This window comes from Ascidiella aspersa, chromosome 8 (genome assembly GCF_963924565.1).
Source record: "Ascidiella aspersa chromosome 8, kaAscAspe10.2, whole genome shotgun sequence".
In the NCBI taxonomy this organism is placed as follows: Eukaryota; Metazoa; Chordata; class Ascidiacea; order Phlebobranchia; family Ascidiidae; genus Ascidiella; species Ascidiella aspersa.
The window spans coordinates 25,795,244-25,815,282 of NC_139454.1; the positions used below are offsets into that span (position 1 = coordinate 25,795,244).

The 20,039-nt window shown below is 36.7% G+C and overlaps 1 protein-coding gene across 1 annotated transcript in view; it reads right to left on the bottom strand.

The window, feature by feature from the left end:
* Positions 1–968: 968 nt before the first annotated feature.
* Positions 969–20,039, bottom strand: part of LOC146137058 (multifunctional protein CAD-like) — a 33,608-nt gene continuing 14,537 nt past the window's right edge. The window contains exons 25-44 of the mRNA XM_083395001.1: positions 19,108–19,250; positions 18,199–18,414; positions 17,606–17,675; positions 17,037–17,149; positions 16,503–16,607; positions 15,713–16,003; positions 14,931–15,015; positions 13,749–13,915; positions 12,985–13,149; positions 11,957–12,088; positions 11,143–11,344; positions 9,911–10,026; positions 8,862–9,083; positions 8,096–8,551; positions 7,519–7,660; positions 6,487–6,683; positions 5,268–5,423; positions 4,404–4,508; positions 2,535–2,629; positions 969–1,857 (exon numbers count right to left, since the gene is read on the bottom strand). Of these exons, the coding sequence (XP_083251127.1) occupies positions 1,755–1,857; positions 2,535–2,629; positions 4,404–4,508; positions 5,268–5,423; positions 6,487–6,683; positions 7,519–7,660; positions 8,096–8,551; positions 8,862–9,083; positions 9,911–10,026; positions 11,143–11,344; positions 11,957–12,088; positions 12,985–13,149; positions 13,749–13,915; positions 14,931–15,015; positions 15,713–16,003; positions 16,503–16,607; positions 17,037–17,149; positions 17,606–17,675; positions 18,199–18,414; positions 19,108–19,250 (3,281 nt within the window). The 3' untranslated portion in view covers positions 969–1,754. The remainder of the gene's footprint in view (positions 1,858–2,534; positions 2,630–4,403; positions 4,509–5,267; positions 5,424–6,486; positions 6,684–7,518; positions 7,661–8,095; positions 8,552–8,861; positions 9,084–9,910; positions 10,027–11,142; positions 11,345–11,956; positions 12,089–12,984; positions 13,150–13,748; positions 13,916–14,930; positions 15,016–15,712; positions 16,004–16,502; positions 16,608–17,036; positions 17,150–17,605; positions 17,676–18,198; positions 18,415–19,107; positions 19,251–20,039) is intronic.

Sequence of the window (20,039 nt, forward strand, 5' to 3'; positions counted from 1 at the left end):
TCTGTTTTTTTTGTGTGAGTCTTTGTTGCGTCACATAAAATCTGCTGAATCATGACGGGTACAAAGGTCAAATGCTGGGAGCTTGTTTTTCGCAATGACTTGCAACTATCTGTTCGGTTCATTGTTTGTTCTTTCCAGCAAAAAGTTTTATCTTTTTTTAGCTTGTGGAACACTTTGAACAACTTGGCGTTCACCCTACCCACTTTCTGCTGATAATATTTGTTTTTATTCGAGTTATGGGAATTTGCTTTTCAGACCTGTGGCATTGTGATTGGCCAAATCCCGGTTATTCTGACTTTCGTGCAGCTAAGTCACTGTTTTGACTTGGAATTGACTGGCTCTAATAATGACTTGACTGGGAATTAACTTGTTACTTATTTTAATGACTGGACTTGGACGTAAGTTATTTCACAAATGAGTTGACTGGGATTTAAGTCGTTTTAAAATGACTTGATAACAACACTGGTAGCAGTAGGTAAATATCAGGATACCAGTAATTTTCTAGTGAATAGTGTGCATGCTTGTCTACAGGATTGAAAGTAGAACAATTTTCTTGGCTGAACGCATGACAATATTCAGAGATTGCGTCACAAAGTTACGTCATAACAGTACGACTCTAAAATAAGTAACATTAAGAAACTCGAGGTTGTAGTTCGATTTAGTGTACTCATATCTAACTGAAATCTCAGTCAAGAGATTCACGGAGTGGCTAGACTGCAAGCTATTTGTTTTTTTCACAACGTTATTATTACACCCAAAACATATTTTGATGATTGCTTTTGCTTTTTTGCCAGATATTTTGGACAGAAGTATCGCGATGCGATACTAAGCAACTTGGCATCGGGTATCGACCCTGGTATAAATGAAGTTGAAATAAAGCGTGTAAACAAATATTAAAACACTGAACTATACAATATTATAAAAAATCTAATTTTGTAAACACGCGATCGTCAGACGTTATCGTTTATTTACAAATCGGTACACTTCAATCAATTGCATCATGTCCGATTCCTAAAAGTTGTTTATAATCCTTGAGATTACAAATATAAAAGGCAGTGGAACAACTGGTGTTGACAAAAAATACAAAAAAAATCGTCTTATTTCATCGCTTCACACAGAAACTTGCGGTTGCAAGAAGGTTATGGCACTTTTTACGTGGACAGTGTTACAATGTTGTGTGGCAGGAATCAGAAAGAGCTGTGTACAGAAAATTAGGCACTGGCAAGACAATAATTTTAAGCAAAAGCAACATAGGTAACTACACGACTACAACTACAGAAAAAATGACACAAAGTTGTACTAAGCGTTTAAAGGGGTACTAAACTACTAAACCGGGTAGGAACCAAAATGTCGTTCGGAATTTGTGTAAGAAATCATATTTTTGCACATTACTTTTTCATTAAACCAGGGTTATTTCAAGTGTCCCGTCCTTCACATATAACCTCTTAAATTCTGTAAATTTCTACAGGATGAAAATAATTATATTGTCGTTCAACCGATTTGTTAAATAATTGTAATCCAAGTTATTTTGAATAAAGCGAAATATTTTAAACAAAAATTAACTGCACATATCAAACACATAAGTTGAAACAGCAAAAAAAAATTGAAAACTATTCAAAGACTTTTTGGGAAAACAGGTTTTTTCAAAACTTTTAACAAGCAAATCATTTCAAAGATATTTTTGGAAAGGACTTTTAGGTTCAAAAGACTTTGTAGGAACCCTGAAATACCAACAGCTTGTAATGCAAACATGTTCAGCACTTGCCAAGGACCATCGCTAGCAGAGCCATCCTGACGTACATGCCATACTCGGCCTGTCTGAAGTAAGCAGCCCTAGGGTCGCTATCAACAGATGTCCTGCAACAAAAACATGTGTGAGTGAAAATAATAAGGTTTAAGACCTAAACTGAAGTCTGCTACCACATCCAAAGTAAGACCTTATTTGAAAATGCCGTCGACCGAAAACATTTTTTTGCCTTAAGGTCGAACAATTTTGGCACCACTTATGTGGTGCTTGAAAATTAATAAAGTGTCATTCAAAACATCCACAAAATGTTACTTATGTAAGGGCTTTGATATTTATTCTACATCTAACTACAACCTCCAGCCATTGTCTTAAGATTTGTTTAAAAGTGCAAAATGCCACTTACTTCTGTATTAAATTTGATACTCATACTACGTTATACAGGTTTGCATTTTTAAATTGCAATTCGGTCCGGACGAGTGATTAACACCTAGTCCGACTGGACTAAATTTGCGGCAAAGTATAGAAAAAGCCACATAATGAAGGCCAACGTCGTTTACTAAAGTTTGTCACCAAAACGCTTCTGACATTATACCTAGTCATTATCGGTAAAACAACAACTTAAAAGTGTTGGATATCTTTTTGTTGAGTTTTTTATCCGAAGAATTTGGTAGACTAGTTCGGTCCTTGAAACATGAGTTAGATAATAACGTAATAAAATAAAACTTTATTTAAACCAAGTAAAGCATTTTTTTAAGGGAGTTATATTGTATCATGCAGAAGGACTCACTTTATTTCGTTGACTCTCGGTAGCGGATGCATTACAACCATCTTCGCCTTTGCTTTGGTCATAAGGTGAGGGGTCAACACAAAATGGGCGCTCATCTGAAACAAGACGATAAAACTCAAAGTTTAAAAACCCGGATGAAGCTTGGGATCAGATATTTTTCAAGGAATATATATTTCGCCTAAACTGGAATCGTCAGTTCCTTATCATTGAGATGCATCTTTTCTGGAACAAAACCTGCCTCATTGTAAGTGGAAAGCTTTTGTGAATATAAATATATGATTGAAAAAATCTCAAACTAGTTCAAAGTTTCCCCACAAGTTATAAAAAAATCTAAAGCCATTTAAAGACTTTCCAAAGATCATTTGTAGGTTTTCGAATGCCAAAAATTTAATCGCTTGTGAATATATAATTGGAAACAACTCAAACTAGTTTTGGGTTGCCGCACAAATTTATGAAGAACAACTAAAATATACCTTCAACACCCTAACACCACATTTAAAAAATCAACTTACTTACTGCAATTTTAATTGCATTATTACTTTCTTGCTTAAAAACGCAGAAGTTACATTTTAGGTAAGATTAAGTTTTCAAAAATCTAGTATACTTTTTGTTAATAAAACAAAATGTATACAATTAGGCACTGCGATTTAAAATACATGTAGTAATGGTTACATCTATTTATCATTGAGCGTATTTATCTCACATTTGCTAGGAGCCAAAAAAAATAGACTCAAACCAACAGTGTTGTAAACAAGTCATTTGAAAAATACCCAAGTTAAGTATTTTGCGAAATATAACAGTCAAGTTCCAGTCAAGTCATCGGTTGCTCAAGTCAATATGAGAGCAAGTCAACCTTAAGTAAAGTCATTAACCAAAAATTAAAACGTTAAACTATTATTAAAATGGGGAAAAATATCCGATTTTCGTGCAAAACTTAACATAAATTTCATTCTAGTAAAGTCATTTGAAAACAGTGACCTAGTTAAGTCAGTAAGCCCGTTTATATGCACGTTTAAGCCGGATTCGAATCTGTTTCGTTAATTCATTCTCTCTCGTTTTGGTGCTGGAATGAATTAAGTTCTCTCGTTTCTTAATCGGTCAAAAGGAGTGGTTTGCAATCCGTTCGCCGCTTAATCTGTTCGTTTCGCGGACGGCCGCAATCGTTTAATGTAGAATGACCTGCTTCAACGCAGTAAACATCACGCCACTTTTGGGGCATTATGACGTAACACGAACGGCTAGTCGTAAACAAAACAACAAGTTTAGCGCATGAAGAAAGAATATTACATACACTCGTTAGATACTAATTTGTGACAGAGGCGCTGGTCTAGAGTCCACAAAATCGAACATTATTTGGGTTAGGATGCGGGTTTGGGTAGGTTTAAATAGTAATACTTGGCCCACCCTCACCCAAATATTGTACTTTGCTTAACTTTCCTGCACTTATATTCTGTGTGCCAGGTAAACTGAAGCACTATACAGTCAAAAACATACTTCGGCAAACCAAACTCCATCGGCAAACCAAACTCAAGTAATTCTTGTTTTTTTCAATTCTAGGTTTATAAAAACGAACAAGCAGCAATAGATTGCTACCGCAAGGAGTAGCCTAGCCGAAAAATCGGTTGTGCGTCAGAGGTTTACTGGAATATTACGTAATAATGCATATCAGTGCAGTTTGTACACTCAAGCTGGCTTGAATTTCGCGCCATGTAATTACGACACTGGAACGGATTACATTTCAATCCGGATTGAACCTTAATCTAATCTACCCGCGAAAGGTGCATATAAACGGGCTTAATGACTGTCATTACAACACTGCAAACTAAATAAGGATTGGCAAAGTGCGAGAATGATATATGTGAAACTCACAGCCTGGTCGTAATGCTTCTGTGAGGAAAACCTTTCCCTTTGCATCCTCGTCATGTACAACACGTCGGTGTCAGGTAGGGCTTCCTCGATCGAAGGAAATACAGCCTGCGATCAAGCACATAGGAGGCTGGTTAGAACGGTGCTTCGAAGAATTATGTTAATATTGCAACTCTGCAAATTTTTATTAATTTAAGTCCCTAAAGCTGTGTTTCCCCACCCATGGGTCGCGACCCGAACTTGGGGTTTTAAACTAAGTTCCGTAGATCAATTAGGGGTATGAAGTGAGGGTCCATGAAGGCCTTATCGAAAGAACTATGGTTTCTGATAAAAAGTATTAATGCTTTCACGTATAATAACAGGATATAAAGTAAAATAATCGCCTAAAAAAAGGTAATAAAATTGAATAAAAAAACATTTAAGTGTAAATAGAGGAGTTATTTAATTTTTCATTTAACTTTAATATTTAAATGCCTTTTTTTTTTGTTTTAAAAGTAAGACACTGGTTTAAAAAAGTTCTAAAAAATGGATGAGGTTTTTCTGCTAAACTACAGTTGCATACAGCCGAGCATAAAGGTTAAATTTGTATATCATTTGCAGCCAACAACTTAGGAAGACTGGAAAAAATCCTGGTAAAAACTTGGAATCTATTTAATATTTTTGTGTTTATTCAAGTTTTCTGTTTCCTATCTGGAAATTTGATTTAGTCGAGTTTGCAAAACATTTTTTTTAGGTAAAGTAGAACTCTTCTGCGAAAACAAAATTCCAGTGTTACAAGTTTCTTTTTTACATAACAAGCACTTAACAATTTGGCAATACTGAAAGTAAATTCTATGGAATTTCGACGTCCATTTTGTGTCTAGTAACCTGTGGTATTTGTCGAGCCGCCACATAATCGACGACATCTTTGGGCATCTCGAGACCTTCAGGTGACACATATCGAAGGTTGACTCTGTAAAGTGCGAGTAGTTTGGCGAGCGAATGGACGGTTCTTCCGTGCTTTAAATCACCAACCATCGTAATCTGGGGAAAATAAATGTTAAATTCGGCAAAAATAGCTGAAATAATAAGTTTTTAATTGTAAAATTGTTCTTTAAAGTACCAACGTTTTGACCACCTATTCAGGCCATCTTCTTCAGGGCAATATTATTGCAATTTGCAACTATAGGCTAAAACTATATTATATACCAAGAAGACAATAAAGAAAAAACACAATGGACCACGTTCCTGAAGCGAATTAAAAAAATGACTGGCAACAACAGAATATTTATTATTTTTTCAACTACAGAAATAATCCCCAGCAAAAGGCCCACGCCATATTCGTGTACATTCAATGATTTTCTCCTTGTACTTCAATATTGGTAATCACAATTTGAAAACAGTAGGTTACATAAAACAGTTTTATAAAAAGCTTGTAACATAAGCCTTATAATTCAAAGATACGAAGTTTTTAAAGCTTCAAGAGCCCATTAACCTTATTAAAACCTCAATGTTCACCCCATCAACCTCTACAAACGGAAAATACCCCAATTACAGGCTTAGGGTCCTTATGAACAAACGATTTACAAATACATCCAGTTTTACCTCTACACCTCCTATTAACCTTGCATTTAGAACAAAACTAAGTCTTAACCCTAGTACTTCTACTAACCTAACAACTGAAATACTTTTGGCCCCACCTCTCCAAACATATACCACTGCCGTCCATAAAATATCCCGAATTAAACACAAATCTTTATTACGACCCTTAACACCAGGAAATACCCAACAATTCAAATACCAACTACCTTATTTCCAACCCAATCACCCCGGAAAAGCCCCTTTTTTGAAACACCCTATCATTTAGCCCCTACCAGTCACCCTTAACTGCACCCCAATTAGTCCATCGTCTCATTTCCCCCCTTAACCCAAATCAGCCCCAAATCCGATCCCTCTTTACCCACCACCCACCGTCATTTTATTCATAGTTAGGGTTGATATTGTAAGTATAGGACACCCTTATAATCCTCACAGCTAATAGCATCTCATTTTCACCCCTACAACCCCAGTTATCCCCCAATCCAACCCCTCTTTACCCACAACCCACCGTCATTCCATTAACAGTTCCAAGTTCCTCTCTTATGGTGAAGACATCGAGCAGCGCTTGAGTAGGGTGTTCCCCCGCCCCATCGCCCCCACTAATAACTGGGTGAGCGCAGTGACGTGATGCTGACGTCACCGCTCCGGGCTCAGGATGACGTAACACTACTACGTCAGAGTAGCGGGAAATCACCGCGACCGAGTCTGAAAAAAATGTTTATGTTGCTCAAATAATTACGGCTGGAGGTTATAATTAGAGGTAGTAAAAATATTGTAAGAAGAATAGTAACAAATATAGGTAAAAATAGAAGAATATCAAAGCCCAAACAGAAGTAGGTAGCATTTTGTGAACGTTTCAAATAATTTTTTATTTATATCTAACATAGTAAGAAGGCGCTGATTATAAGTGTATAATTCCTGTATATTTACTGCTGAGGAAGACGGCAGAAAAAAAGTAAACAAGGGGAAACATGTTGCTCGGTATTAGGGGTCGTCAATCATTTTGTAAAAAAACATTTTAAACCGGGCCTATTTTAATAACATTTATCTACCAGTGTTTCCAACTAGAAACCCACTATGGTATAGTTTGGCAAAGACTTCATCTGCTATAAGCTTATGAGCTGTTAGTTTGAAATCAAAAGGTAGATTACTCGACTCCAAACCTTTCTACAAAAAACACTTACTTTTATTTAAAATACAATCAAAATAGTTCTTAACCAGCGTTCGATCGAACCCCTGTGGATCAGCAAAGCTCTTTCAGGGGTTAAAAAATAACAATGTAAATAAATTAGTATGAAACTGACCGCTGATAAACTTTAGATTTTGACTTGTATCATTAAAACCTAGATTCTAACCATCGTTTACCTAAAAAAACTCACATACATGCAGAAAGATTGGATTATCATTGCATGTGTTAGAGTTAAATGTGGTAGATTTTTACTTTTGTGACTGAAATAAATTTGTGGTACAACGAAAGCTGTTCCATTGTTTATCTTTCTTTTCGCGCCCGGATATTCAATGTGGTATAATTACTACGAACCTGTGAGGGATTCTCCTTTCTTGCTCGATGACGATTGCTCATCTACTGAGATAACCGACCCACCAAGTCTGTACATCGCTGATTGGAACGAACAAACGGTTCTTGTGCTTACCTCGTAGAACATAGTGGCAAGCACCTTCCCCTGAAACAACATGTAAGTATGAAGCACTAACATCTAACATATGTCATATGTGGAGTACGAAAATCGCAGATGTCTAGCCAACATTGGTTTAAAAATTACGCAAGGCAAATATAGCACAAATAAATACTTGTAAACCAGAAAATTCATATTTGATTTTATTATTTTTTATATTAACCTTCAATATCCACTGCAACAACATGTGTGGGTGGTAGGGTATTTAAAATTCTCTGTTGATCATTAGTTTAAAAAGTTTACACAGAGCAAATATTGGACACCAAAAATCCTCATAAATCTGTAAAACTCAGATTAAACTTTGGTAATTTAAAAAAAAATCAGTCAGCAAAAAACACAATTTCACCAATGAGTTTAACTTGATGCGATTCATGGAAATAAACACGACGCTACATTTTTCAAGATATAAATAAACCCACTCACCCTGAGCAGATGATCCAGTGGCCTTCCCCTCTGCACAGCGACCTGCATCGCGTGAGCTGTGTTGAACAAATGGTGCATCTGCTCACGTTGGAATCCCTTCACTGACAAAACGTGTTTGCCAGCTAGACCGTGGGTGGGTGGGTCCTTACCCAACCCAACCTCACCCCCACTAACCCCTAACTTAGGGGGTGCTGTGGACAGCAGGGGGGTGAGAGTGCCTTGGGGCGGGGGTATTAGGGGTCCATCGCCCCCTCCGAAGGGGGTTGGTAACCCCTGGGGCATCTCGGACACCCTGTGAACCTTAGGGGGGAGTCCCAGCCTGATTTCTGGCCCCCTGGGGCTTAATATTGGGGCTGGTTGGGGGGTGAACTCGGGTACTTTGACGCTCAGGTTCAGCAGACCCTCATTTTCTTTCGAGGAACGAATGTTGCGACCGAACCCAGGGTTCACTAAGACCTGGTGATAAAAATGATCTTTTTTAAAAACATAGAAAAACGATTATTTTAAAAACAGTTTTTAAAACATTGTGTGTAAACAAAGGTGATCTGTTATCCAAGGATTCGTTTTTCTACTTTGAACATGCTTTGTTAAGACTTAAGTTAAGTCATTTACCCAAAGTACTTTAGCCTTAGTCAAGTCATTAGTCCTCAAGACTTAAGTCAAGTTACTTGTTCTAAAGACTTAAGTCTAAGTCTAGTCATTAAAAAAACAATGACTTAAGCGCCCTTTAGTAACTACAACACTAGTTCAAAACCGACAAACGAACCTGTCCGTCAGTGTAGGCCACCTCGTGGTGCAATACCACCCTCGTGACCTTGCCGGTGACCTTGCGCCCAGCGAAGGGGGTCCAGCCGGCCTTGGAGAACTTAGGTACTTTGGGGATTACCCAGGACTCCATCATGTCCACCTCGATGTAGGTGTCCGACTCGGGTAGGACTGGGATTGAAAAGATCTTGCATGGGTTTGTGTGGAGACGGGTCACTATGTCCTGGAAATTAAGGGGAAGTTAACATGTTGATTAAAAAACATTAGGGGGAGTGATTCTTTTTTATAACTATACTGAAATCAAAACACTAGCAAAACAAAAAACTTATTCCTAGGGGAAATTAAAAACTGGGAAGATCTTGGAGTCGAGTCACTATGTCCTGGAAATGAGGAAAAGTTGACATGTTGGTTAAAAACTTTATTTTTTTGGGCGATAGGGTTATGATTTCCTAGAGAAAGGTAAAAATTAAGAAGATCTTGCATGGGTTTGTTGTAACTCGGGTTACTATATCCTAGAAAATTAAGAGAAAGTGTAAAGGTTGAAAGAAGAGATTAATCTTTAGAACAAAGGCCACCAATCTATCCGGCCCGCATAGTTAATTCTACCCGCCCATCGCCTATTTCCTCAATGAAGTCACAGTCAACTGAAATGTTTGCAGAGGCAATTCAAAATTAAATCTTTAAACTGAACGACAATTAATTTAAGCTCAGTACAGTTTTGGTGCTTTTTCCTTCGTTTAAAAGTTAATGAAGTTCGGCTCAGAATTTAATATACGGAAAATAAATAAAAAAAGAACAGAAAAGAAACACAGAAGTTAACAAAATATCAAAAAAACTTTGTTCAAAATACAGATTAAGCAGTTACGACAAAAATGGCATTATCATATGTAAATTTTAAATGGTTCATTTTTGTCAAACAAAAAATAAAGGTTATTAGGTTTAACCCCTATAACTTCAAAAGTCAAAAGCATGACCAGGAATTTTCACCTGTAAAGTAAGTAGGGTATTAAGTTTAACCTTTTTGATTATTTTTCAACCACGAATTTTTACCTGTAGTGTGAGCCTTCCCTCTGACACCGCGGTCAGGAGTAGAGGTAGCATCGTTTCCAACCCTGGTAGACCCGGGGGTGGTTTTTCACTTTTCTTCTCCTCAGCTGTGTGAGGGGCTGGTGGAAATATAAGTTGGTTATTGATGGTAAGAGGGTGAAATAACTCAAGTGCAGATGAAGAGGTGGAAAACTAAAGATTTTTTTTCTTGGGGTGTAAATTTTAACAAATTATTGTTTTTAAGGTTTAGAAGTATGGCTTGGAGTTGGATTGCATTTTTTTTTTTAAATTTCAAAAATATGCGCATTTAAAAGAATTGGTTCATTTAGAGCAGGGGTGTCCAACTCAAACATGCCGGCGTGCCAATTTTTATCTTATAACTTCTTCCCGTGCCAAAGTTTCATAACCAAACCAATTCTTTTTAATCATAAAAGCGCTTTTTTACCAAAAATAAGAACGTTTATTTAAACTTGAAAAAAAAACTGTCTAGTAGAAATGCGCATCACTACATCAAAGTGTCTCTCGGTGAGCTGACTTTTGTTTCTTCCCACCAAGCTATATAATATTATGTGAATGCTAGCCTCCACACAGTATAATGTTACTATATCAAAAGTAATTGTTGGTTGTCGTGATTGCCGCAATGGCAATTGGCTGTATAACAAACTTAGTATTTTATGACAATTGGCTAAATAACAAATTGAGCTTTCTGACAATTGGCTAAATAACAAATTGAGCTTTTGGGCAATTGGCTAAATAACAATTTTAGTATTTTTTGGGGAGGGCTTGCGTGCCATTTTTTATTAGGTCGCGTGCCACATTTAGCACGCGTGCCGCTTGTTGGACACCCCTGATTTAGAGTTATAACAATATTTGTTCTATATCAGCATTTCTTGAACTAATTGAAACGTTTAATGGTATTTTTTCCAGGTTATTAGGCACAAATTTGCTGTATGGTTGAAATATGTTGTTACCCTACTGTTTTTTTAAAACTCTAACAGGGCGGGCCGGATTATTTACAAGGATCTGGCTCACGAGCTGTAGTTTGCCCGACCCCGCTGTAAAACCTACAATACAGAAGTTAATTTTCTATTTTACAGAACTTTAATTCTAACTATTGACGCTCCTGCGCTATGTCAATGACGTAATTTGGTGCCGGATCGGTCCGCGATACTGTAGTATAAAATTTCGGGCATCAATATCGGAATAATTTAAGTATCGGACAATATTCTAGTTACCGTGGTCAGTTGCAAAGCAGTCCACGATGTCCAGGTTTTCCCAGAGAGCAGCTTGGTCCAGTTTTGCCTGAAGTCGAGGTCTGACTTGCCCGAACCCACAACCTATATGATCCAAGTCGTCCACGCTAAGGAATAGATGGTGGGGGGACACTTCACACGTCACGGGTAATCCCCTTTCCTTCGCAGCACGGATCAGTAGAATCTGGTCATTCATAAAAATATTTCTATCGTATAGGCCATTTATAAAAACATTTTTTTCATACAGTCACAAAAATGTTTCGTCTTTTTTACAAACATTAAATAGCACTAAAACTAAAAAATAGCGCATAAAAGTGATTAAAAAAGTATTCGTAATCGTATAAATGTTATTTTTCAAAAATACAAATAAAATAAAATAGAAAGTAAAGTTATTTAAGGAACAGGCCTAATACAACTTTAGTACAAAGAATAAACATGTATTAGCTTTTGGGTAGCCTACATTAACACTTTTTTGGACATAATTCGTTTATTTCCTATTTTTTTAAGTTTAAACACAATTGTTTTGTTCTGGATATATTTCAAGTCAGTATAAAACGCTACTCTAATAAACCAGAAGACGACGACTCTTCTTGTTATTTTTTTATTAACAGCTATCAAAATAACATTGTGTGTTATATATTTAGTGTTTTTGTTTTTAGGGCAAGTTATACATTTAGTATTATGCAAGCATCCCTGATTTTAACTATTTTATTAGGCACTCATAAAAATAAATGCTGTATAACCACAAATCACAGGTACCATACACAGTACAAATCATGGGTGTTTGCTACGGTACCTCTTCCCTCCTTGCCACGTGGCAGAAGTGGACAGACCTCGAGTAGGTTTCGGCCAACCACAGAACCGCGGCCACTGTCCGGCCCTCCGCGTGCACACACAAGGGGGCGCTCTTCGGCCAGTGCTCGAAGTGCTGCGAAACAAAAATAAAACGTAAAAAAATAGAACTAACGAAACAAAAACGAATCCAAAAAACACGTGAAAAAATAAAAAAGGGAAAAAACCCGAAAGAACTGGTTATATCGTATCCCTTTTTACTTTAATATTTTATTTATTACTTTAAACTTTTTACTTCAAATTTGTGTTAGGGGGTCGATTCCTTATGATTATAACAACAACTTGCAAAAAAACATGAAAATATACAAACGTTTAAAGTTATTCATATTAAACACTACTTAACAAGCGTTTAATTAAATTAAAACGTTTTTAAAACTAAAAAATACTTCGCTGACCAAAGCACTATATTGTTGTATTTTAAATAAGGTGTATACAAATATTGAACTATACAATTTCAACACCAATTTTGTTCGTTTCAATAAAACCTGACATATTATATTATTATAATAAATATAGAGAGTATACAAACCAATATCATTTCTGAATTAATCAAAATCAACTTGAAACAATTCTCTGCAGAAGTGAAAAGCCAAGAAAATAAATTTTAATCAAAACTTTTAGTTTATACGCTTTCGGCAAAACTGTAAGATATAAACAGCACCTAAGGGGGAAAAGCAGCCGGGATGTAAATAAAACCGAAGTTGTAAGTAAGAGTAAAATAAAAACATACATCCACCCAGCTGGTGACCTCATACATTTGAAACATCAATCCCTTTCGCTTTTTGACCAATCATTATTTGCGTATCATTGGTACACCGAAAGTCATCGCAGGCTAACCGATTCTGTCGATCACTTAAAAAAGCAATCCTAATTTGATTCTGCGAAGGATTTCGGTGTACTAATAACAAATCGCATTTTGCTTCAATTCATTGATTTAGAAAACTAGAATAATCTAGTAGTCCTGCAACCCACCTCCATCCAACATGTGACGTCGTCCATCCTCAGAGTTGTGAAGGTTTCGTTCAAGTACATCTTAAGTGCAGCTGAGCGTGAGCTGAGTTGAGCGACCGAAGTTGCGTTTGTGGAAGAAGCTCCAGCGAATATGGCGAAGTCGCATTTCGACTTGGTCTCAGCAAGCTTCAAATAATAAAGCAACTATAAGAAACCGTTAGCAATAAGCAGGGATGCGGAGTCGGACTCGGGACTCAACGGAGTCGGTTTATTTTGTTGGAGTCGGAGTCGAAGAAGACCCTTAAAACTACCAGAGTCCGACGTGCGCATGCGCAGTACCAAATTTTAAAACTAATGAGGCAACAAACCGTAAATTGTAAAAGTGAAATGGCATATTGTGAATTATATGACACCATTGACACCCCTATGAGTGGATTGTTCTATACACGTTATTTTAGTTACGTAAATAGGCGGAATGCAGGCTGTAGAGTCGGAGCCGATCTCGGGACTCAATATCACATTTGGCGGAATTTGGACTCGGGTGTTTTTAACTAACTCCGCAGCCCTGGATATAAGGTACAGGTTTATCATACTTTCATCGCCAAAATAAAAAAACAAAAAGTGCTTCCCTTAAAATTTGTCAAAACTTAAATTTTAAAACGATACAAAATTTTAAAAACGATACAATCCTAGAACAATTATAAAAAAAATGTTTTCATAACATAAAAATATATATCTAATATATATAAAAACAACCCTACAATTTGAATGACCAGACGCTTTACCTGAAGCGATATTTCAAACGACTCTTGGTCGACGACGGCAGGGTTTGTGTTTGGCATCGCGAATATGGTGGTCACTCCTCCAGCGAGAGCGGCAGATGAACAAGTGATCCAGTCCTCCTTGTGGGTCGCCCCTGGGTCGCGGACGTGAACGTGGACGTCAATCAAACCTGGGGAAAATACACAAATATCAATAAGGTAGAAAATAGCTTACCTATGTTTTCCTCAATTTTAAATCATATTTTTGTCCATATCGTCATATAAACTGAGGATATGTTCAATGGTCACTATCAATCAAAAAATAATCGTTTCAATAGAACCTATATTTAGAAATACTGCTTTTGTTACGTATCTTGAAATCAGGTAATCAGGTGGCACTATATAACAACAATTTGTATTATAATCTCGACAAGCTTTCGCACAAACCGTGCTTCATCAAATCAAAGTAGAAATGAAATCAATTAAATGCTAGTGCTTCTACTTCAGGCATTTTAATAGCTTTTATTTCTACTTTGACCTAAAGAAGCACGGTTGTGCAAACGCTTGTCGAGATTATATATATTTCCACCTGATCGCCCTATTTACAATTAAAAAAATAAGGTCATTTATAAAGAACAAATATCAAGTATCAGTAAGAAGCGGTTTTTCTGAATCTATAGTCCACAGCTGGAATTGGGTGTCTGTTTAATTTAGTTGGTCGCCGATTGCAGTAGTTTATATTATTAGATTTCTTCAAATTAATTCCAAACAAGATTTCTTCAAATAATTAGAAGATTGTTGAATCAACACGAAGACATAACTAAATTTATTAAAGCCGACCTTATAACTAAATTTTCATAACTAAATTTATTAAAGCCGACCTTAATAAATCTAATGTATCAAATCCCATACAGAAGTAGGTCTCATCTTGAACGTTTCGAATAAATCTTTATTCATTTTCAACATAGAGAGAAGGCACTGGTCTATGTTGAAAATGAATAAAGAGTTATTCGAAACGTTTAAAATGATATCTACTTCTGTACGGGCTTTGATATTGTTATTACGTCGTACTGCAACCTCCAACCATTATGCTCTAATGTATCATGTTTGTAAACTTACAAAAAGCTCAGTGAAGACAAGTGGGTCGCCAAAGCTGACTCTTAGTAGACACAATTAGAGTATCATTTAATCATCAGTTTGTTTTACCTGGCAGTCTGACCAGTGTTATAGATGTGATGCAATCAAGATGGGGGTTGAGCAAAGGTGTCTGACACTTCAACTTTCGTAGCGCCTAAATACAAGCAACTGTGAACATTAGAACCGAAAAAAAAAAATGAATCTCTTACCGCTACTTTATCTGACGGATTTAAATAAAGCGAGGAAAAATTTTCCGAAACTAATTTAAAACTAAATTTGAGGGTTATACAGAGCTAGGCCTATATTCCTCTAACAGTAAGTCATTAAAAAAAACAGTCAAAATGCAAAAATATCAAGATCCAAAAACGTTGTTGCAACCACGATTGTTGTTTGTTTTTATGTGCGACGTGTTTATAAATATTAATAAAATCGGCAAAAATAAGCAGTAGCCATTTATGTACCCCTGGGAAATTAAACCCTGATTTAAAGACTCACTTTCATAAAGACTCTAAAAGACTCGACCAAAAAAGACAAAGAAAGAAACCCCCCAAAGACCCACAGGCCGATAGTTTTCCGCTAACCCCCGATTAAAGGCTCACTTGCTTAAATAACCCCTAAAGACCCACAGGCCTATAATTTCCTCTAAACCCCGATTGGACAACCCCACTAGTTTCACCTGGGAGATGACATCCGTGATGAGTGGGATGACAAAGAAAATAAAAAAAAGAGTTACTGTTCTGTGTAGGATTTGCTCCCTAGTACCGTGTTGATAAAAGAACCCTCGAAGACTCGATAAAAAACCCAAAGACTTGTTAAAAGACCTTGCAAGACCCACTGCTCTATATTTTCACCTGCACGAATAGCTTGGCGCACTTGACATCGGTGATGAGTGGGATCGCAAGTTCAATGGCGAGTCGTCGGAACCTGTAGCCCTTGGTGTTAGCGGGGTTGGAGGTTCCGTGGCGAGCTGAACTTCCGCTCCCACTTCGACCTCCGCTCCGCATCGGGAGGTTGATGATGAGGCAGAACGCGTTGGAGGAGAGGTAATCCATGATGGAGGAGGGAGGTGGATGCTGATGGTGGATCTTCTTCTTCTTGCGATCTTCATCAGCTTCCTCGAACGGCCAATCGACTGGGTTTACCTGGGGTAAGCAAAAGTTAGACAGGGTTTACCTGGGGTAAGTAGGCCTATTAATTAGACCGAGGGGTTTTCAACCTGGGGGCCATGAGCCTTTTTCAAGGGGACCATGAAAAAACTTGAAAATAATATGTTTATTGTGTGTCATTTGTATCATTTTATCATTCCAACTACCAGTTACTGCATAATCCAGTTTTTTTTAATTAAAATGACCATTCTCAAACGGTTAATAGAATAGGGGAGCCATTGATTTCTTAATATTTTTAAAGGAGTTACGGGGTAAAAATGGAACCCCTGGGCTAGACCTAGGGTTACCAACGCACAAAATAACTTATCACAACTAAAGGTTGTACAATTTTACAAGGCTTTTCCAACTTGAGCAATTAACTTGCAACCGACTTCAACTTAATCAAACGTTCTTCTACAAATTATAAATATTTGCAGAAGTCAATTAATCACATCAAATGCATAAAAACTTTGAAAATATAATTATACAAACTGACCTTGATTCCATGCTCTGTGTAGAAGTCGGCTGTGCCCAGTGAGGCGTGAAGTTTAAACCCGAGGCTTTCCAGAGTTCGAATGGAAGGAAGCAGCTCGGATTTGTGCTGCGAGGAATAACAACGAGATGGTAATATTTCGTGAAAATATCTTGATTAATATCATTGTGCTTGACTTGCTTCACCACTAGAGATGCTAAAAAATATCAGATCGGAGCCGATACCCGATACCAAGTATCGGTACTCGCCCGATACTAAGGTGGTATTTTTAATGATGTACTTTAAATGATTCAACACTCAAAATCATGCAAATGCCGCCGTTACCAGCTGCGTATTTCGGTATGTTGACCTACAGCGCAAAATTGTTATAATTTAATCAACAATTTTCCAGCCTCCCAGAAGGATGTACTATTAATAGACCTTATATTGTTATATATCATTAGGTTTATGCTGTGTTTAATAATGATGCGACAATGTCCGCTCCTCCAATAGTTCTGGGTCTTTAGTAGAAGCAAGTGTTTATACTTTATATGTTACCTTGTAGCTTCCGATCGACAGCATTATGTCTTTCTTGGGAATCTTGAAGCCAGTGCTCAATAGCGCCTTCATGTAGGCGTCATAGCGGTTCTCGCCGAAACAGGCAACCTCTCCTGTGACGTAACAGAGGTTTTTGTAAAGGTAATTGCTACAAGAGCTACATACATAACTCAGTCGAGACTAAAACCCACAGAATCATGTACAACTCCATGGCTAAATAAAATCGAATTTTGTTGTTTTAAATATAAAGTTTTTTCGCAGTGACCAAAATTTTAAGATCAAGCAAAACAGCAAAGGTTTTGCAACAATCTGAACTTTTTGTAAGCTTAACAAAACATTAGAACTAAGCATTAGTTAGTGCGAATTTAATAAATATGAGCAACGTCATCGTGTTGCTTTCACAATTTTTTATGTATTCCAGAAATATTTCTCAAAATCAATCTCAATAAATTTAACCATAAAACTCCTGCAGCCGGTGACCCATCCAAATTAAACGGTCACACAATTGTAGTTGGCGACCAATAGGTTGAGAAACACTAATAATAAAACAAACACGCCAATGTTCGAACCTGTTGATGCCATCTCAACTCCCAACATAACATCAGCTCCAACTAAACGGGAGAACGAAAATTGCGGAACCTGAAATAAAATAAATGGTTGAAAACTATTTATCTATAGTTAAAATATCATTACCACATTAACTGATGGTGATACAAGCTTCTATGGAAACGTCTTTATAAAGATGATGTCGATCTACTCGACATATTTGGATTTGACATTTCTTATTAAGCTAGTTATTAGAGATCCGTGCATTTTGTACCAATTAGAATTTGCAACGTAAGATAGTAATTTGTCGAGAGCATACTTTTCTTAAATATTTGTAGCATTGAAAAGATATCGTAAATGTGAATCAGGTGCAGCAGCAGTGTCCCGATTATAATGCGAAATAGTTTTTATGCAAAAGAAACGAATCTTACCAAATTAATTTTCACCAAATTCTAATTGTGTTAAACATTATCAAGGCGCCACTTGCTCAGTGACCTATGGCCTCAAGTAATAGAATGCTTACACAATTAAACAGATGATAAAGTACTTACATCGAAATGCGCTTTAGCAAACTCACTGTTAATCTTAACACAAACCAAGAGATGCTGCTGTGTACCTTAACCCCGACCCTGCTTTGGGTAACCGGGAGTAGAATGGGTCTCTTGGCAACCACCCCCGTTCCAGGGGGTGCAAGGACCTCCTGGAGGTTCAGGTCTGCCCCCATAATCACCCTGGTTGCTATGGCCACCAAGTTGCAGTCAAGGGTTTTGGACACGAAGGGAAATGACCTTGAGGTGCGCACGTTGCATTCGATGACCTTGAGCTGGTTTTCCTGGAAACGATGCGAAATCGCGTTTTAGTGCCTGTGTAACTGGATTTGTGGCAAAAATACTGGATTTTGTTGTTCTGTGTGTCTATTTAGCACCGGAGTATGAGTGTACATGTTTGTGTTTTAGTTTGTCCTAAAGTGTTTTTCGTATATTCAATTATCCTTAAGTTTTTTTAATGCCCTTCGTGGGATTTCGGATGCCTTTATATTTGAAATGTTAGAGTAAGTGTTTTTCTTGGATTTTTTTTCATGTGTTACATTTGAGCATATGAGCTTCTTGGTGTGTTTTCGTTATGTTCATTTTGCAAACACAAAATAAAGTTTCGAGCCTTGTTATCTCCTACAATTTATTAAATATAGAATTTTGATACAAAATCGCAACAAACAATTGTTTATCGAACGGTTTTAACCAGCTTTATTTTTTTGTGCCTAGAATGGCAATTAAAAGCGAACACAAAATATAATATGCTCAAAAGGAAAAATAGTAAGTCGTCCGGGTGGGAACTGAACGAAATTATAAAAAAGAGTAAAAAATAAAGCCGATGGTAAAATGCCAGTTTCCGTTTAAAAAAAATTTGGCACAAAAGAGACGCATAGAATTAATTTTTTTATACCCACTTTAGCGATGAGTTGTTTGTATTTTTGATCATTTTTATAAAATGCTTTGTGCCTAGAATATTGAATAAATAAACCCACTTTAGCGATGAGTTGTAGGTTGAAAGGCCCATTAACTTCCAGTTCGCTTCCGATTGCGCAAACAATCTGAACGATCTTTTCAACAGTTGCTTCGTTAAGATCCTGGGGGGGCGTTACGAGAGTCGCGTCGCCTGAATGCACCCCTGGAACCACAAAAATTAATATTATATGAGCTCTGTACCTAAGCTAAGTTAACAGTGGCACTTGCATATGTTGGTATGCATTTGTTCAGATTTAACAAATACCGTAAAAAGTGCAAAGTAATTTTATTCCAACTCTGTTCTTTATGTTACTTTGTTCAATTCTAAAACACGAAATAATTATATATGAAATTTAAAGGTTGATGTAAAACAATTTAAGAGTATTTAATAGCGTCTTACTTTTCGTTAGTTATGAAATCTGAGCTTGGGTAAATAAGATCTTAAAACTGTTTATTTATTAAATCAGATAAAACATAAAATAATTTCTTAAAATCTTTCAGAAATATATATTACGCCTTAATTCGATTCATTCGAATTAAGAAACTGATGATTCCATATAGGCGTAATATATATTTCTGTAAGATTTTAAGAAATGATTTTATGTTTTATCTGTTTTAATAAATAAACAGTATTAAGATCGTTGGATACGAAGACAAGAATCTTTCTTTTACATTTTATTGTCCGCGGGAGATCCTTACTTTTCTAAAGTGTTTCAGCTTAGGTAAATAAATCACAGTCCTTCAGCTTTAACAAATGAAATAGTTTTTAACAATATTTCAATGCTGGTTTTCATATCACTGCCGAATATTTCGTCAAGTGTTATTTAGTCCGAGTTCCTGAAATTGTTGTGTAAATAAACACATTTAAGAGCTGTTTATAGTAAGGCAGGTTAAATACTGAAAAATAATTTGGCAGGACGAAAATTTGCAGCCGGCGTGTCAACATTTTTGG